This window comes from Nyctereutes procyonoides, unplaced genomic scaffold (genome assembly GCF_905146905.1).
Source record: "Nyctereutes procyonoides isolate TBG_1078 unplaced genomic scaffold, NYPRO_anot_genome, whole genome shotgun sequence".
In the NCBI taxonomy this organism is placed as follows: domain Eukaryota; kingdom Metazoa; phylum Chordata; class Mammalia; order Carnivora; family Canidae; genus Nyctereutes; species Nyctereutes procyonoides.
The window spans coordinates 37,395,167-37,414,449 of record NW_026575020.1 but is presented as its reverse complement, the minus strand read 5'-3'; the positions used below and the strand labels follow the sequence as shown (position 1 = coordinate 37,414,449).

The following is a 19,283-nucleotide window of genomic DNA, read 5'->3' as shown; positions in this document are numbered from 1 at the left end:
ACGCGGAGGCGCAGGTTAGCCGACCCGCAGGTCCCCGCCGAGGACGCGCCGAGGGCAGGTGCCAGGCTGTCCCCGCCCCTCTGCGGGGCTCGCTCGCCGTAGCTGAGGGCCCAGGCCCCCCGCACCTAGGCTTCTCGGTGGGCAGCCCCGGATGGCTCCGCCCGACGGCCGGCAGAGGAGCGGGATTCCGGGAAAAGGCGGAGATCCAGGACCGGTCAGGCCGTGGGCGGGTAGAGGGGTGCCACCGCGGGGCGGCGACAGAGCTCGGCTCGCTGGGCGCTGGGGGAAGTGCGAGAGCTCCGGGCGTGGCGGGCGGAGCCTGACGGGGTGGGGCGGAGCCTCTGTGCGGCCGACCCGGGGGTCGGGAGGCGTTCCCCCGCGCCGCCCCCCTGCGCCCCAGCGCGCCACCCTGCTGCTCGGCCTTCCGCCCCGCGCCCGCTGTCCGCTCGACGGTCGCCGCCTTCCCTCGTCGCGGAGGGCCCGCAATGTCGGGGACCTGGGCTTGCCGGTGGAGGCGGGCGCGGAAGGCGAGGACGACGGCTTCGGGGAAGCAGGTGACCCGGGGGACTGCCGAAGCGACCTTTGCTTTCCCAGGGTTGCCCTCCTGGGAATGGGGGCCGGGGCCAGGCTGGGGGCTTGGAGGGGACCGCAGGAGCCTCTCTCCCCTCGCCCCTGGGTGGGTTGCGGCTGCAGGCGCCGGCCCGGGGGTTCAGGGCGAGCACCCGTGAGTGGGTCCCTGGAAACCCGCAGCATTGAAGAACTGCGGGCAACCCGCCCCGTTTTACAGTCGGGGAAACTGAGGCCACTTCAGGTTCACTCGCCCTTTAGACAGTTGCTCCAGCCACTCCCTGTAGTCCGTGAGCACACGGAGGCTCCTGAGGGGGTGGGGCGGGTGGGCCGTCTTGGCTTAGCAGGAGGGGCTGCCTGGGTGGGCGAACCCGCCCTGCTGAGTCAGCTTCCCCAGCCACCTTGGCTGGTGCGACCCGGAGCCTTGGCGCCTGTGACCTGCTTACAGCGCAGCCTGTTGCCTGCGCAGCACTGCGGTGGGGGGGTGGGGGCGGGTGGGAATGGTGGTGGAGGGAGAACCATCAGCTGTTTTTCACCTTTTCCAACCTGTTTCCCCATCTATAAAACAAGAATAATGAGCAGTATCTCCTGCGTTGAGATGTGTAAGGATTTAATGGAAAAATGAATGGGGACAGACTAGAGGCTAGAGAGTCTTGTGCCATAGAGACTCCTCTTTTTTGCGTGCCTGGCAGCTGCTCCACATTTGCCAACTATGGAATGGAAACTCAGTGACCAGCACCTCCACCAAAATACCTGGCAGAATTTTCCTTTGGTCCTTTTGGTCAAGATTAGGCAGGATATTAGGGCAGTCTCACTGCCCTCTGTCCCTACAGTTTCTTTCTTTCTTTTTTTTATTTTTTTTTTATTTATTTATGATAGTCACACAGTGAGAGAGAGAGGCAGAGACATAGGCAGAGGGAGAAGCAGGCTCCATGCACCGGGAGCCCGACGTGGGATTCGATCCCGGGTCTCCAGGATCGCGCCCTGGGCCAAAGGCAGGCGCCAAACCGCTGCGCCACCAAGGGATCCCCCTACAGTTTCTTTCTTGACTCATTGCAGCCAGGGGCCTCCTGTTTCTGGCCAGCATTGAACAAAGAGCCTTACTTAATGCCCAGGGAACCTCAGTTTTTTTTTACTTTGATATTCCTATTGTAACTTTGTTTCTATTAATTTCTTGTCTTCATGTTCTCATTCTATTTTCTTTGCATTCCATGTTTTCTTTTCTAAACTTTTACTCAGGACACTTTTCTCGTGACTTTGCAGCCTTTCTCTATTCTAAAGCACACACTTGGGCATCCCGGTGGCTCAGCGGTTTAGTGCTGCCTTCAGCCCAGGGTGTGATCCTGGAGTCCCAGGATTGAGTCCCACATCGGGCTTCCTGCGTAGAGCCTGCTTCTCCCTCTGCCTGTGTCTCTGCCACTCTCTCTCTGTGTCTCTCATAAATAAATAAAATCTTTAAAAAAATAAATAAATAGGGGAGCCCCAGTGGCCCAGAGGTTTAGTGCCACTTTCCACCTGGGGCATGATCCTGGAGACCAGGGATCAAGTCCCATGTCAGGCTCCCTGCACGGAGCTTGCTTCTCCCTCTGTCTGTGTCTCTGCCTCTCTCTCTCTGTCTCTGTGTCTGTCGTAAATAAATAAAAAAAAATCTTAAAAATAAATAAATAAATAAAGCACACACTTGAGACTAGGCGTGTCCCTTGTTTGTTGTGAACCTAGCCAGGTATTCAGCTTTGGCTTCAGCTACATCTGGTTGTCTGGCAGAGAGAGCGCTCTTCAAAATGTCCAGGCTCCTGTTCAGCTATGATTGCTTTTCAAATAGATCCTACTCGAGGCACCTGGATAAGGGCTCAGATGGTTGAGCATCTGCCTTCGGCTCCAGTTATGATCTCTGGGATCATGGGGTTGGGATCCTGCGAGTAAGGCTCCCTGCTCAGTGGATAGTCTGTTTCTCCCTCTGCCTTCACCCCTGGTTCTATGTGCATGCATGCACACGCTCTCTCTCCAATAAATAAAATCTTTTAAAAACAACACACACACACACACACACACACACACACACAAATAGATCCTGATCAAGGCCCACTTGGGTTGCAGAGAGACAACAGAAAGACTGGTCACCCCTCCTTGCCTACTTGGAGCAGCAGCCTCTCTTGGGCCACTGCCCCCTCTCTTCTCTCTTCAGCAGCAGCTGAGCCAGCCAGCTGCCTTGACTTTTCTTGGCAATAGTCTAACTCTAGTCCATAATCTCCAAGGTCAGAAGTCAGCCCTCCATCTTCCCCACGACTTTAAAATAGGCCTCTCTGGGCAGGAGCTGGAGAAGCAGCTCCCTCCCCACTCTGCTCCTAGTAGGGATAATTCATAGATAGAAGGGGAGAGACTCCAGTCAGGGAGGGGAAGGACCCCAAGGCCCTCCGGGAGACCTACTTCCCACTGCTCCTAATACGGCACACGCCCCCTCAAGAAAACACTTGGTGTACACTTGGGACCTCGTGGGAGCCCTTAGCCATGCAGGAAGGGGAGCATTGTGAGGCAGCACAAGAAGGAGACACCAGAAGGCCGGGCTCCCGCATTGCAGCCACAGCACCTTCCAGGGCACCCAGAAGCCCTGTGTGGGACAAAGCAGAGCTCTGAAGCCCCTCTGCTGGCGAGATGAGGAGCTCTTTGAGCAGCTCAACTGCAGCTGCGCACACAGGCCAGACTGCCCAGGACCAGTGAACCCAAGTCCCTTTGTAAGCAGATATGTGGTATGAGGCACACAACAGATAGGGCCTGGGGTGTGAGAAGAAAGGGTCTGAGTGGGTCAAGGGGACTTTGGCAGATTGAAAACTGCACCCCCCACAAAAGATATAATCATTTTCTAATTCCTGGAACCTGTAAATGTACCTTTATTTGGAAAAAAAGTTTTTGCAGCTGTGATTAAATTAAAGATTTTTTTTCTTTATTACTACTTTTTCAAAATGCCTTAATGGTTAATGTGCTAACATCCGATTTTCAAAGTGTATAAATTAAATGTGTACAGGGGCAGCTGGGTAGCTCAGTTGGTTAAGCATCTGCCTTTACCTCAGATCATGATCCCAGGGTCCTGGGATTGAGTCCTACATGGGGCTCCCTGCTCCGCAGAGAGTCTGCTTCTCCCTCTACCTCTGCCCCTCTCCCTGCTTGTGCTCTCTCTCTCTCAAATAAAATATTTTTTAAAAAATTAAATGTGTACATTATTCTCTTCAAAAGCAAATAAAGCTATTTTTTTCTTTTTATGGCCCAGATTTTTTTTCCTCTCTTGAAGATTGGCAGTATTCTAATTCCTGATTCGTAATCTGACACAGAGTGCATTCGGTTTTCAAATTTTCAAGAGAAGAAGAAAATTATTTTCACAACTGACCAGTATTTTAATAGTAGAAGACAAGCATTCAAAACTAATGATTGGTTTTTCCCTTCTTTTGCTTCTCTCATTTTCTGTCCTTTCTTCACCTCTTATTCCAAATGAGTTGGAACTTGGATGGGAGAAAGTCATCCCAGATTTTCCAGGTGGGCCCAGTGTGTCATCACATGTGTGCTCTTTAAAGAAGCAAGTGAGATACACAGGGGAGAAGGGGATGCAAAGACAGACAGAGTTTGGAACAGTGGAGTCACAGCCAAGGAATGCCAGCAGCCACCAGAAGCTGGAAGAGGCGAGGAACAGTCTTCTGGAACATCAGGAGGGAGTGTGGCCTTGCCCACACCTTGATTTTGGCACAGAGAACTTCTGATTTTTTACTTCTGGCCTTCAGAATGTGTTCATTTAAGACAAAAAGTTTGTGGTGATTTGTTGCAATAATTTGATGGTTTGGGAAATAATCAGCCTAGTCAGAAGATAGCTAAAAGTAGGAAATTCACTGTTCAGAGAGGGTGCTGTGGGGAGATCAGGGGTACAGCTGAGCAGGGGACTTAAGGATGTGGAGGAAAAGGTAGCCCAAGACAGGGGTCTCCAGGGGTGGGGTGGGGGAGTCAGCCCAGGACGTGGAGATCCAGCAGTGTGGGGTGATAACTATCTCGGTCCTAAGAGAATACTGCAGATTTGGTGGCTTAGAAACAACAGAAATTTATCTCTCATGTGCATCTTAGGGAATATAGTCCTTGATATTGCACAGCAGCAGTATCTGCAAGCAAGTATGCTTGCGGGGGGCATAGCATACTTAGTCCAATCACTATCTTGTACACCTGAAACTAATGTAACATTGTGTCAACTATACTCAAATTTTATTTTATTTTATTTTTTAAAGATTTATTTATTTATTTATGAGAGAGAGAGAGAGAGAGAGAGAGAGAGAGAGAGAGAGAGAAGCAGAGACACAGGAGGAGGGAGAAGCAGGCTCCATGCCGGGAGCCTGATGTGGGACTCGATCCTGGGACTCCAGGATCGCACCCTGGGCCAAAGGCAGGCACCAAACCGCTGAGCCACCCAGGGATCCCCTATACTCCAATTTTTAAAAAAAAATGTTTTTTTTTTTTTCCTTTAGAACAAGCTCTGGTCAGTTTTATTAAAGAAAAATTTTGCATGATTTACTTTTCACCCATCTGTTATGGCACGCGTCTAATAGTATCACAATCACCCGGGTCAATGGTAACCAGTGTGCATACTCTGTTGTATTTCCCACATGCTGTGCCCAATTTAATATTATTGCCCCTGTAGTGATGGACACCAGTTTTGGCCAACATGGTATGGTATTCTATATCAGATTTCCTCAAGGCTGGGCAGTTGTTGGCGAGGATGACCCGCATCGCTTTGCCATGTCTGATCATTTTCAGAATCTGCTTGTACCCCAGCATATACTTTCCACTTTGCATAATGAGTTGGAGGCTAGAGTTGATTGACTCCAATGACTTTTTCATCTTCTTCACAGCCACCATCCTCCTGCCTTAAATGAGGAATGGCCCCAACCAAGAGCAGCTGCCAAAACGGCCAGGAGAGAGAAAGGCAAAAAAAAGTTTTAATTTATCTCTCACAGCTCTGGAGCCTGGCTGGGAAGTCCAAGGTCAAGTTGCAGACAGATTCAGTGTCTGGTGAGCACTGGATTCCTGATTCATGGATCTGGCTGCCTTCTTACTGCACATGGTAGAAGGGGTGAGGGACCTCTCTGAGGCCTCTTATAAAGGCACTAATCCCATTCACGAGAGCTCCACTCTCATTATCTAATCACCTACCAAAGGAACCCCCCTCAAAATACTACTACACTGAGGATTAGATTTCAACATACAGGGCAGCCAGGTGGCTCAGCGATTTAGTGCCCCCTTCAGCCTGGGGTGTGATCCTGGAGACACCGGATCGTGTCCCACTTCGGGCTCCCTGCATGGAGCCTGCTTCTCCCTCTGCCTCTGTCTCTGCCTCTCTCTCTGTGTGTCTCATGAATAAATAAGTAAAATCTTTAAAAAAAAATATTTCAACATACAAATGGATGGGGGTGTTATGACACAAGCATTCAGTCTAGTACCAGGGGCCCAAGGGGTAGGGGCCGAGAACACTCCAGTCCCGGCAGACTTGGCTGAGCAATTCAGGAGGGACACTCGCAGCTGCACTGACCTGCGGGGGTGGAAACCAGTGCCCACCCAAGACCCGAAGGACCCTGGGCCCAGAGAGAGGCACCCAGACCTGTGCCCTGTGTGCTCTGGCTGCCACAGAGGGTTCGCATGTTCTCAGCATTTCCTCCAAACCTGCACCAGCCCCCTGGCCCCTCACCGCACTCTCCACTTGCCCAAGTCGACCCCTTCCCTGTATGAGGCTGGACACTCTCTTCTTTGGGGCCAACCTTGTCATTTGCCTGTCACAGCCTTGCTCGTGACCCCATCCCCCAGAGGAAACGGCTCAGCCACAGACCCCACCCCATAAGAAATAAGCTCAGAGAGTGAGGAGGAGCCACAGTGACCCTGGCCTTCCTCCACCTGGGATGAATGCGGAGGGGCCCAGGATGAATGCGGAGGGGCCGAAGGGCTGCAGTCCCTACCCCCTGAGCTCCTGGGAGGACTTCGTCAGAGCTAGGTACCTCTCAGACATTTGTTTTCTTTTCCCCCTTCCAGAACCTGGGCACTTTCTCATGCGTCTCGGTCTCTCAGGGTACAAAGGAGAACCAGCCTTTTTTTCTTTTTTTTTAAGGTTTTATTTATTTATTCATGAGAAACACAGAGAGAGTCAGAGACAGAGGCAGAGGGAGAAGCAGGCTCCCTGCAGAGAGCCTGATACGGGGTTTGATCCCAGGACCCCGGGATCACAACCTGAGCCAAAGGCAGATGCTCAACCACTGAGCCACCCAGGTGTCCCTGAGAAACATCCTTTTAAGAGAGCCATCCTGGATGGTGTCCAACAGAGGCCGAACCAAGGGCCCGGGGCGTGCAGGGAGCAAGGGGGGAGGGGAGGCAGGAATGGCCAAGGTGGAGATGCCCTTTCCTGGGGCTCCCAGGGCTGCAACCCAGGAAGGAAGGGTACAGAGCAAGGAGGAGTGGGGTCTCGCCCAGCGCCAGGACCCTGCCAGGCAGAGGTGCCTCCTGCCCAGCTCCACGGGAGTCCAGTGTCTACCCACCACCTGCTAGATGCCTGGTGCCCACTGTAGACCCTGCCCAGAGCAGTGGCCTCCAGGCCCCACTGTGGTGATCATGGACCCTCTAGGCTGCATGGGAGTCCAGGTCCTGGAGTGAAAGGCAGGAGCACCAGCTAGGAGGCATGCTTGGGCCAGGTACCTGAGGGCCAGACTGAGGAGGCAGCCTTGGGCCGAGACCTCGAATGGCAGGGCCTGCTGCCCTTGCCCAGAGGGCCAAAGGACTCCCACCTCCGCAGGGTGGGCAGCAGCTAGAGGAACCCAGCAGTTGTTTTGTGGGAGGTGTAGAGAGGGGTTGCCTTTCAGAGCTTTTCCATAAGCAAGGTCCCCACCAGGTGGAAGGGGCAGGAGCAAGGAGATCCTTGAGGCTCCTTGGTGAGTCCTAGCATGACAGATGGGGCCTGGGAGCTAGAAAGCTGCTTCTGCAAACTAGAAACTTAAGCCAAGGCTATGGAGGAGCAGGCCTTCCCCTTCCAGGGTGTTCTGACCTGCAGTGGCCAGGAGGGCTCATCTCTGGACCCCAAGAGTTTCTGCTACTGTGACTGGTCTCCTGGGGGCATCTCGCTTGGCCGCTCCTCCTAGGTGTGGTCCTGGCTCTGAGAAGCCTAGTGACCCCCTTCCTGGGGATGTCCATCCCAGCCTTCCAGCAGGTGAGAGAGGGTTGCTTTTGCCCCAGCTATGGGCTGGACCAGACACTGCTCACAAACTTCTAGAAACCTGTCCAGGAGGTTAGACAGGATTCCTCAGATGTAAAAATTGCCAGAGTACATTTTGTGTGATTAGACAAAGGTGGGGCCTGTTCTTCCACGGAGGCCATGCAGTCCCCGGGAGCCTCTGCTCTCGGGCGTGTGGGTCAGGGAGAGCCGCCTGCGGGAACAGTGGGGGAGTTGTCCCGACTTCCTGCCACAGTCCCTGCCATTGCTGCAGAGACCCACAGCAGGACTTGGAAGGCCCAGTCCTGGCTTCTCCCAGGAGGGACTTGGGCCCAAGGCTTCTGTGTGACTTGTGGGCTCACATTAGTGGGCAATGTGGCCTTCAGGGCTCTGTCTACCGTGGAGCCCTTGGAGTTGGCCAGAGTCCACACAGAAGGTTCACACCATGGTGCTCACCCATTCCTCTGAGTGCCAAGTCTCAGCTTGTGATGTGGGTGTGCCATCTGGAGCTGACCCTCTTCCCCACAGCCCTGTAGGACTCCTCCCTTCCTCAGGCCCAGGGCAGTGGGCACACCCAGCCAATCCCCTCCTCTCAGCTCCAACCAGCTCAGTGCCCACATCTTGTTGGCTGGGATCAGCCACAGCTTGGCCTGACCTCTCTGCCCCAGCTACGGTCATATGACCGTCCTTGGATCCCCAGAGTATGACTGGGACACTGCACCCTGCTGAGCCTCAAATCCATGGACACAGCCTCGTCCCCCTCTTCTCCCTCGGCTCCCGGGCTGGGCCAACAGGGGGAAGAGGCAGATAGGGAAGGAAGGGGTGATGAGGTGGCTGTCACCAGGTGTCAGCTGAGGCGAGACCACACAGAGATAAGAACAGACAGATAAGACCAGTGGGCCTGCGATAGGCCTGGAGCCACCACCAAGAGAAGACCAGATTTGCTTACAAACTCTGAGACAAAAAAAAAAAAAAAAAAAAAAAACAAACTCTGAGACAGCCTTGTATAGAGATGCCCTGTGTGTGTGCCTGGCCTCTGTTAAACAACGCAAATTCAGCTAATTTACAACATCAAATTGGATTTATTGAATGACTACAGGCAGCATCCCATCTAGCAAATAGAGAGGAGCTTTGTTGAGCTGTAGAAAAGGAAAGGTTTTTTGAAGGTAGAGAGGCAACAGAAAGAAGGAAATTATTATCAAAGAATCCATTGTGTTAGGCAAGGTCACCCTCTTTAGGGTAACAGAAGGGATCTCTCAGTAAATTCCAGGGTGCTGTTCCAGAAATTGCATGTGGAATGGTTACATGGGGCAGGGTACATCGGAGCCGAAACTGCAGTTGGGTTAGGCGATGTTAGGTCTTAGCTTGCCAACACGGGGCTGTTAACATAAGTGAATCCATTTGCGCCTGTGGGAGTGGTGGGGTGGGCAAGGGTGGGCAACAGCTAGGGGACTCAGGGTCCCACCAGGCGCCTCTGAGCCGGGCCTTCCCCCTGCTTGCACCTGGCCCTGGTTTGCTCAGGCTGCAGACCTGGCCCTAACCCCTCCCCACTTCATACCCTGGGGAGCCAGGGGTATGGATTCATACCAAAGGAGCATTGACCACTTTGCCTCATGACTTTTCAAGTCTAGAATATTCCATCCAGTGACAGAGAGGCACTGCCCCTCCCCTAGTGAAAAGTCTCTGGGGCTTGACCTCCCTCGTATCCAGCAGTCACTGCAAACCCAAAGATACCTTTAAAGGTCAAAGAAGGAGCAGAAGTGGAGCTCCTGGGGCTGTGAGTGGGGATGAGAGGGGTCAGGGATGGCCACTGGTGCCTTCAGAGGGTATGTGGCCTTTGGTGGCAGCATCATTACCCCAAAAGTTTGCACATTCCCACTTCCTGCTCTTTGATCACCCTGACAGGCCTGAGAGGGTGGGGATCCTCTGGGGGCCTTCCTGGTGTTTGAGGAGGTAGACGCTACCCTCACCCCTCATCTCAGGACTCCCAGAGTCTCCTTCCCTCAGGACCCACCACCCAAAGCCCAGACTAGAGGAGCCGGTTCCCCTGTAGCAGGTGGAGGAGTAATGAGGTCCCAGAGGTCACCTGAGGCCAGTGAGGCCTCCTGCTGACTTCTAGGGGACACTGCCCAGGGGCCGGGCCCCTTCACTGCCTCCAATAGACCGCCAGGCCCCCATGAGGAAACTGCTTCCCTCCAGGACAAAGCTGAGATCAGCCATGGCATAAACAGTTCTGGGGGCCTAGGCCTGGGCCCCTGGGCTCCAGAGCCCAAGGCTGACCAGAGATAGCAGATGGTTGATACCTGCTCTCTCAAGAATGAGGATGAATCCTTGCCATCACTGTGACCCCAGAGTACCTGGGGTCCAGAGTAACAGGGTAGAAAGAGCCCTCCCTTTGGGCCCTAGCACCCCAGCCCATTTCATCCAGTCCAGGGCATGTCCTTCATGGTCCTCCCAGCAAAATGGAGCTGGCATCGCAGCCTTAGAGCTCTGCTTTATCAAGCTGTCTCATTTGCGACTGGCACGCCCAGCTTGGGGTCTCTGTCCACTTGGCCCACAGGAGGGGCCAAGCCCTTAGGTGTCAGCTGAGGTCTGGGTCCAGCCCTGACAGTGGGGCATGGGACAGGGGGCCTTCGCAGGGAGAGGGACATCTCACCCTGGGCCAGGGTCTGGTGTGGGGTCCCTGGGAGAGCCAGGATCTGGGCTCCAGGAGTGTGGGGCACACATTCCATCCTTCCCTTCCTTGCCGGTAAGGTGTACTTACAGCTGTCCCCCTGTTCCTGGAGGGAAACCGAGAAGTAGCAGGTACTCTGCTGCTGTGAAGCATTCTCTGCTTTCATTAGGTGTGGGGAGGGGGCCTCTCTCCCGCCTTACCCCACACTTACCCCACTCTGGGCTTGGGCTGAGCAGAGGCTTCTAGAGGTCAGGGATGACAGCTTGTCCAGACTGGAGACCACAGATCACACACAAAGGCGTCTTTGTGCCTGCGGAGGTGTGGAGCTCTGGGGAATCCCTGCCCCCCTCCCTGGCCTTTCTGCCCCTCATCTTGCATAATCTTGACCTCAGGGAAAGGGTCAGAGCTTGCCAAATGTTTCAGCCTGAGTTGCGGGCAATTGCTTCACCCTTTCTGGATTAGCAAAGGATAAATCGCCCCACCCCGGAATGAGCAACTGACTAGGGGACCATAAATAAGGTCCCCTGGGGCAACCTTCTCACTAGTTTCTCTTCTTCAGCTGCTATCTGGCACACCAGCTTCTTAAGCCCTAAAGTCATGACCCAAGTTCTCCTGTGGCTGGGCCTTGCCTTGCTGGGGTCCTTGCAGGTCCAGACCCAGGACTCCACCCCAAGTCTGATCCCAGCCCCGCCTCTGCTCAAGGTGCCACTGCAGCCTGACTTCCAGCATGACCAGGTAAGGGGGCTGGAGGGGCAGCCTGCTGCAGGGAGGCCCAGGGCAGAGTATAAACAGAGGGGAGGAGAGGCAGAGCGTGTTAGGGCAGGATGGGCTCAGGCTTCAGCCCAGCCTGCCCTTGGGTCCCCTAATGGAAGGCACATCTCATGCCCCCATCCCCACCCCAACTTCGCCAACAAAAGGGTCACTAGGGCAGAACTTCCCAGGTCCACACTCCCTTCCATAATCCCCACAGTCCAGTGAGGTGGAAAAGCTTCAGGCTCTCTGCATGATGAAGAAACAGGATCAGGGAGGTCAGCTGGCCACTCGCCGAGGGTCACCCCATCCCTACCAGACTCAGGGCTCCCTCCTGGCCTGGTAGCCTTCAGCTCCCGCAGCCTTCATCACCACAGGCCTGTGTGGCCAGTCAGGGTCCCTGCTGCCCAGTTAGAGGGACCCTTGGCCAGGCTGCCCAGAGCTGTCTGCAGGGACGGAGCAGTAGGGCCCTCCAGGGGCTGTTCCTGGGCTCTGCCTGTCATCCGCACCCACTGTAGTTCCAGGGGAAATGGTACATCATCGGCATAGCAGGGAATACATTAAAGAAAGAAGGACATGGCCAGCTTAAGATGTATACCACCACCTATGAGCTGAAAGATGACCAGAGCTACAATGTCACCTCCACCGTACTCAGGTGAGAGCCACCGCCTCCTGGGGGGGCACAAGGGCCCTGGGGTGGGGGCTACCCTGGGGGTCTAAGAGACAGACCGATGTCGTACCAAGGAGTGACCTAAACTGAAAGGTCATCCTACTGCTTGGAACTGGATCCCCCTCCATTTATTCCTTCCTTCATTCTCTAGATCCATGTCTATCGGTCCCTTCAGCACAGACACACCGATAGTCCTGGGGATGGACACAGACAGTCACAGGGCAACGAGACAGAGAGAGCAGGGGTGTCCTAGAGTGGAGGGGAGGGCCCCTGGATCCAGCCTGGAATCCCACCGAGGGCTTCGTCAAGGGCTTCCAGGGAGGTGGTCTCTAGGCCAGGCCTTGAGGAATCAACATGCCTCAAAAGGAGGCCGGGAACATTTGTGGCAGCGGCTGCTGGACAGGGCCTGCCAGAGCTGCTTCTTCAGGAAGCCATCAAGTAGCTGCCCTGAGCAGGGGCCAAGGAGCAGCCTAGACAGGGGCGTTGGACACAGTGGCAGGGTCTTTAGGCACCGGTACCAAAGGGGTCTGGTGAGGAACAGGTCTGGCTGCCACAGGGAGAGGGATGAGAGGATGCAGCTGGGAGGCTGGCCAGTCACAGGTGGGAGATGACTGGGGTAGGGGGGAATCAGGCACAGATTAGGACCCAGAGAGGGAACTGAGGATTACCCAACTCCTATGGCTTTCTGGCTCTAGCACTTGGGGGATGGGGCTAGGGCATTTGTGGTTCTGGGAACAGAAGAAGGGCAAGTTTGGGGAGATCAGCTCTGGGATGCCAGGGGACCAGATGAGACGCAGGTGAGACGTCAGAGTTGGCCCAAGAGCTAAGGGAGTCCCTTGGCATCAAGCCGACTGGAGCCTTGGAGAGTGAATCCCCCAGGAGAGCTTATAGCAGGAAGCCACAAGATGAGAGTAGGGGACAAATGCCTGGGGTTGGGGAGACAGGATGGAGGGAAGGCCACTGAGGGGAAACAGCCCTGAAGGGGGAAGGACAGTAGGTGCCAGAAGGAGAGTCAGGTGGCTCAGGACAGAGCAGGCAGGGACAGGCTGGGATAGGCTCAGTGGGGAAGAGCCAGACCCATCGGAGTAAGATGGGGTGCAGGCCTCTTGCAGCACGAGGGGCTGACACCCTTTAAAAAAAAAGATTGTATTTATTTATTGAGAGAGAGACAGAGAGAGTGTGTACACATGCCCATGTGTGTGCACCCGCGACCAAGGGCAGGGGCAAGGGGAGATGGAGAGAGAACATCAAGCCGACTTGGTGCTGAGTGCAGAGCCTGATGTGGGGCTCAATCCCAGGATCCTGAGATAGTGACCTGAGCCGAAGCCAAGCACTGCCAGGCTGTCACCATCTTACCACCCATCTCTTGCTTCCACAGGAATGAGCGCTGTGACTACTGGAACAGAGATTTTGTCCCAAGTTTCCAGCCTGGCCAGTTCAGCCTGGGCAACATTCAGCGTGAGTCCTGAGTAGGGTGGGTCTCCAGGGGCACAGACCTTCCGGGCGATCCGCACAGACACCGCCCAGCCAGGGGGTGTGGGGGTTAGGGTTAGGGAGAAATAGGTCCCTCCACCGGGCTGGGATGGGCTGATCCCTTACCATCCGCCCCCTGCAGTTTACCCTGGAGTACAGAGCTACCTGGTGCAAGTGGTGGCCACCAACTACAACCAGTATGCCTTGGTGTACTTCAGGAAAGTCTACAAAAGCCAGGAGTACTTCAAGACCACCCTCTATGGTAGGTCCACACTATGGCCTCTGGGGCCCGGCTCCTGCTCATGCTTGTGAGGGAGTAAGATAAGCCCATCCCACCTGCTCCCCGCCCCCCAGCCCTTGGGAAATGGGAGAGAGATCTCTCCACAGATACCACCCCCCCCACCTCCATCATGAGGAAGGGGTCTAAGGCCTCCTTCATGTGTTCAATGATATTTTTGGAGCATTCACCTGCCACTTACCGGCCATCTTGACTACAGGGAGGACGAAGGAGCTGCCCCCAGAACTGAAGAAGAAATTCATCAGTTTTGCCAAATCCATAGGCCTCATGGAAGACCACATCATCTTCCCTGTCCCCATTGGTAATCTTTGGCGAAGTTGAAGAGAAGGGGAAGTGGGGACTGTCCCAACCTGATGTTGCCCCACTAGGGAAAGGGGGGAGAGGGGGAGACTTGGGCCCCAGCAGCAGTCACTGGAGTCCCTGGGAGCCACTTTGGGTTCAGGAAGAGTCTGCTGTACCCAGGGGTCTGTGGGGCACCCGGCAACATGGGCCCCAAGTGCTCCTCCCTGACAGATAGCCAGGGTCCAGGTTTCCTGTCTCCTTGCCTGACTCCCTCCACCTCCCTCTGCTTGTCCTGGGCTAACTCCCACTTTGCCTGGGGCTTGCTCACCATTGACTTGGGAGGCCCCCTGTCTTCCGGCAGTGGGGCCCAAGGCTGAGGGGCTGTCGGGACTTAGCAGGTAAGCTGGCAGAAGGCCTGATGCCCAAGCAGGCATGTGGCTGGGCTTCACCTGCCTCCTTTGGAGAAGTGTCACTCAGGTCTGCACGTCCTCAGGTCTCTCTCCCAGTTCCCCGCCCCCATCAGCCAGCCCTCTGCTGTACTATCCCAGAAGGGGACCCCCAGATCTTCTGTGGCTGGGCCAGGCTGGGGCCCAGGGTGGCCCAAAGGAAAAACAGGGGCCCTGGAGGTCAGGGAACAACACCCCAACCCCCCTGCCCATGCTGACCACTCTGTCCCCTACAGATCAGTGCATTGATGGGTGAATGAGAACGCGGTGAGTATGGCTCAGGAGGGCTTGATGGGGGCCAGAGTGCTGGTGGGAGGGAGTCCCAGGCCTGCCTTTGTCCCCCCTGACCAGCACTGCTGCCATCTTGATTCCCCTGACTCCCTTTCAGGTGCTCCCTGTCTCTCTCCACCCGGTCGCCCTCACACCAACCTCTGACCAGGACATCACCCAGCTGTCCCCACCAACCCGGACACCGAGAGAGCCATGAGACCCTTCTTACCGCATAGCCCACCAGCTGCTCTCCAGGCTGTCCTTCTGATGGAACTCTTCCTCCTTGCTTGCTAAATAAACACATGCCACCTGGTTCCCAACCTGTGCTCCTTGACCCCTGGGCTATCTGAGAGGGAGAAGAGCAAAGGAGGGCTCCTATTAGCATCACTCCCAGAGATCGTGGTCCCCAGAGAGGGATGGAGGCCACAGAAGCAGAGTTCAGCATTTACTGAACACATCCAGCTCCCAACTCCAGGCCCAGACCCAGACCAGCAATAACCCTCACTCACCTCTGCCTCTTAACACATTGATGGGTCACATCTTACATCCACGTTCAGCTACCTGCTGCAGGTCCTATGGCAGGGGCCTAGCTAGGGCCAGGGAGCTGAAAGCGTTTGAGGGGGCTGAGGTGCTATCACCCACACTTCACCAGGACCCTGTAGATGGGGGAAGATCTCAGCCAGGGTAAGAGGGGTGCACAGCTTGAGGCTGTGCCAGGGACAGAGGGTCACCGGAGGTGGTCCCCTTTCCCTCTGCCAGCCCCATGTGGGCCCACTGGTGGGTGGTAGTGTCCATGCTGATCCCATTCTGAGTGCTATCCCTCACCTACATCTCTCCTCTGTGATGACCTCTGGATCACCAGGGACAGGGACAGGGGAGGCAAGGAAGAGAATATGCTGCCAGGAATCCAGAATCCAGAAGACTTGAGGGTTCTAGGCCTATACCCACCACTTGGCTGGGCCTGTATCTGGAGCCTGACCAGCCCCTGTCCACCCCTCTGTGTCTGCATCACACTACTTGAACTGCATCATACAACACCACACATTTGAAACTCCCTCCTGGCCTCTTCTCCCCTTGCAAGGTCAGGGGCCGGAGGGTTGAGGTTCCAAAGAAACCCAGGCTTATCCACCCCTCAGCTTGCACACTTACCCTTGGGCAGGCTTGGGAGTGTGGGGGAGGATGGGGTAGTAGGGGGATACTGGAGCTCTAGCTGTCCTATCCTCAGCCCTGAGGGGGCAGGATAGGCCTGAGATCCAGGCCTACCAATTAGAAGTCTGGGTCAGGGGGCACCCGGGTGGCTCCGTCCACTAAGCATCTGCTTTTGGCTCATGATCCCAGGGTCCTGAGATTGAGCTCCATATTGTGCTCCCTGCTCCAAAGGGAGCCTGCTTCTCCCTCACCCTCTGCCTGCTGCTCCCCCTGCTTGTGCTTTCATGCTTTGTCAAATAAATAAGTAAAATCTTTTAAAAAAGAAGGAGAAGGAGAAGAAGAAAAAGAAAAAGAAGAAGAAGAAAAGAAGAAGAAGGTTGGGGGTCAGGTTCCCGGAAGAGACCAGTTTGCTGCAGTGTGGGCTGAGGGAGGAAGGATGGAGGCTCTACCCAACCCCAGAAAGGCCCCCACTGAGAAGGGCACCCAAGGGACTATTGGCTAGAGCACCACTAGCTGGCAAAGGGAGTGGGAGCTGTCCCCAGCATGCCTGGTGCTTGAGCTCCACTTCGGGAAACAGAGACAGTTTCTTTGCCTTGGCCCAAGCCATGCAGCTACCTGGCACCACCTGGGTGTGCTGGGTCTTCCAGGATCAAACTCTTAGGAGACAAATGGGCTTTGTGTTTCTTCCTGGGGTCACTGGGTTTTATTAGTTTCCTATTGCTGCTATAATAAATTATCACACACTGGCATCTTATGACAATATACATTTATTCTTTTATAGTTCTGGAGGCCAGAGGTCTGAAATCACTTCCATAGCTAAAATCAATGTGTCAGCAGGGTTGTGCTTTCTCCAGAGGTTCTTGGGGAGAATCCTCATCATTGCCCTGGGGTTCTTTCTTCCTTCTTCAAAGATAGCAGCATGGTATCTCCAAATATCTCTCTCTGCTGAGGTCCTCACATGGCCTTATTTCTTGTTTGTAGTCAAATTTCCCTTGGCCTCCCTCTTTACTGGGACGCTTATGGTTGCATTTAGGGCCCACCTGGATAATCCAGGGTAATCTCCTCATCTCAAAATACTTCATGTAATCACATCTGTACAGGCTCTTTTTTTTTTTTCCAAATAAGGTACTGTTCCCAGATTCCAAGGATTAGGATCCAGATATCTTTGGGGGCAGACTACTACATTAGATTTGGAGAGGGAATCATGGCAAGGCTAATGAGATGGGGAGACAGGTGAACAAGGGTAGCAGCAAGGCATACTCTCTTCCCCCATCAGGGCTGGATGGAGTAGGTGGCTGTTTTGTCCTGTGGTTTGGCTTATGGGTCCTGAGTGAGGGAGCGAGGTGACCAGAGGGAGAGGCCCTCCTTGGGACCATAGCATTTAACCAACTAGGAGCATGCCTGAGGGCAGCTGGGCACTCGGACAGGTGGATGTGTGCATCATGCATCCCTGTGCAGGCTCTGTGCATGAGCATTCGCATCTATCTGCTGTGTCCCTGTGGTATGCGTATCTGTGCATGCCTAGGCATGTTTCTGAAAAACGACGTGACTTTCTGAGGGTTTGTTTGCCCATCCCCTTGCCCTGGAGTCTGCAAGTTTGTCCCCTGGTTTAGATACAGAGTCAGGTCCTGTGATCCCACATGTGATTTCACAGTTAGGAGAAAACCACGTGCCTCAGTTTTTGTTTGGATGTCTCATACTTAAAGGGATAAATGTGTTTGGATTATGTCAGCACGTCCACATAGATGACCTGTATTTCTGTCCTGTCTCTGCAGACCTGCGTGCCACATGAGGATACAGGTGTTTCTGTGCCAGTCAGGACACACCGCGCTTTGCTCTCTTGGTTGGTGAAATGCTGTGGTCTTAAGGAAGGCCTCCAACCCATCAGCCAAAGGCAGATGCCCAGACCTCTTTCTCAATCCTGCTCACTGGTTCAATGTGGGCCTCACCTCCACTCACCCACCTGGTTCCGGGGTGGGGGGGAGAAGGTAGGGCTGCCAGTATGCAAGTCACTGGTGGCTCTGACTGTAGGCTGTGGACTTCATCTCACTTCCACCTTCCTTAGGACACAGAGGATCCTTCCCTGTTGTCATCATTTGGGACATATACTCAGGTCCCCACTGGGGCCGGACATTGTGGGCTTGGGCTCCTGGGCCGCCAGGGCTGTGCCACAATGGAATGCAGTGACCCTGGCACCCAACAGCTGATAGCTGGTGCCCGGCCAAGGTAGGGGTGACAGATGGAATGCCAAGCGGTTGGGGACATACCCAAGTCTGATCCCTATCCTAAGGATGTCCTGACCACAGAAACCACCAGTGTGAGACCAGCAACGACTGCTGTAGCCATGGGGCCTGTGGGCAGCTACAGGAGTCCCATGAGTGAGCCTGACTCAGCTGGGCCCCTGGCCAGGATGATACCTCTGGGTCCAGCTCAGGAGTGAAAGTGGCTTGGTGGGTGACTCTGGGCAGGCCTCCCTTTCTCAGCTGGCAAAAGGGGTGGAGGGTGATGGCAGCTGGGCCAGCCTTATCCTGAAGCCACGCACGTCTCTGTGCCAACACAGACTATGACTCTCACTGAGGCCGTGAACCTAAGTCTTCCAAAGCCATGCGTCTCAGTTCACACTTAGCACTAATCACTTTATTGAATAAATACAATACCAAACAAAATGCATTCAAATGCTTTCTAAAAAAAAAAAAAAATCAATTTTAAAGGCCTTTCTATTCAGACTAATGACAAACACAATAAAGGCAGATATGCTAGTGTAACATAATTGGCTGATTTTATACAGCACTTCTATCTTTTAGTCCACAAGTATATTATTAAATGATAGAGAACATCTAATACAACCATTTCTACAGAACTAGGAAATAAATTTCTTTTTCTTTTTTTTTTTTAAGTTTTTATTTGCTTATTCATGAGAGACACAGAGAGACAGAGAGAGAGAGAGAGGCAGAGACACAGGCAGAGGGAGAAGCAGGCTCGACGCAGGGAGCCGGATGCGGGACTCGATTCCGGGTCTCCAGGACCACGCCCTGGGCTGACGGCAGCACTAAACCCCTGAGCCACCCGGGCTGCCCAGAACTAGGAAATAAATATATTTCTAAGAAAGAAAAATTTTACAGATTTTTCTCTTCCAAAGCCACGTGGAGGCGCCGGCCCGCCGACTCGCAGGTCCCCAGCTGCAGGACCCGCGGAGAGGAGGCGCCGGGCTGCCCTGCGCTTCTGCGGGGTTCGCGGGCCGCAGCGGCGAGCCCAGGCGTCCAGGCCGAAGCTTCGGGGCGGGCAGTCCGGGATGGCCCCGCCCCGCGGCCGGGAGAGGGGCGGGGCTCGGGGGCAGAGCGCGCCTGTGAGGCAGGGAGTGGGCGGGCCCTGGGGCGTGGGGGCGCGGTCTGACCGCTGCCGGGGGCGGAGCTCTGGCGGCGGGGCGGGGCGGGGCGGGGCGGGGCGGGGCTCGCGCCGTGCGGTTCCGGCCTTCGGGGCGG

The 19,283-nt window shown here is 54.7% G+C and overlaps 2 protein-coding genes across 4 annotated transcripts; one reads left to right on the top strand and one right to left on the bottom strand.

The window, feature by feature from the left end:
- The first annotated feature begins 47 nt into the window (after window positions 1–47).
- Window positions 48–14,965, top strand: LCN2 (lipocalin 2). Of its 3 annotated transcripts, none has more exons than XM_055337084.1 (9): window positions 48–214; window positions 5,451–5,610; window positions 11,023–11,198; window positions 11,732–11,868; window positions 13,262–13,341; window positions 13,499–13,618; window positions 13,854–13,955; window positions 14,619–14,649; window positions 14,771–14,965. In XM_055337084.1, the coding sequence occupies exons 2-8, from the start codon at window positions 5,478–5,480 to the stop codon at window positions 14,636–14,638; spliced, it is 768 nt and encodes a 255-aa protein (XP_055193059.1). In that variant the 5' UTR covers window positions 48–214; window positions 5,451–5,477; the 3' UTR covers window positions 14,639–14,649; window positions 14,771–14,965. The 3 variants fall into 3 exon arrangements, with proteins under 3 accessions (XP_055193059.1, XP_055193049.1, XP_055193068.1); XM_055337074.1 differs by lacking the exon at window positions 48–214 and adding an exon at window positions 345–554; XM_055337093.1 differs by lacking the exons at window positions 48–214; window positions 5,451–5,610 and adding an exon at window positions 345–554.
- On the bottom strand, window positions 4,900–5,457 carry LOC129517332 (60S ribosomal protein L30-like). Its single transcript, XM_055337106.1, has one exon. The coding sequence runs from the start codon at window positions 5,455–5,457 to the stop codon at window positions 5,128–5,130; it is 330 nt and encodes a 109-aa protein (XP_055193081.1). The 3' UTR covers window positions 4,900–5,127.
- Window positions 14,966–19,283: the final 4,318 nt, after the last annotated feature.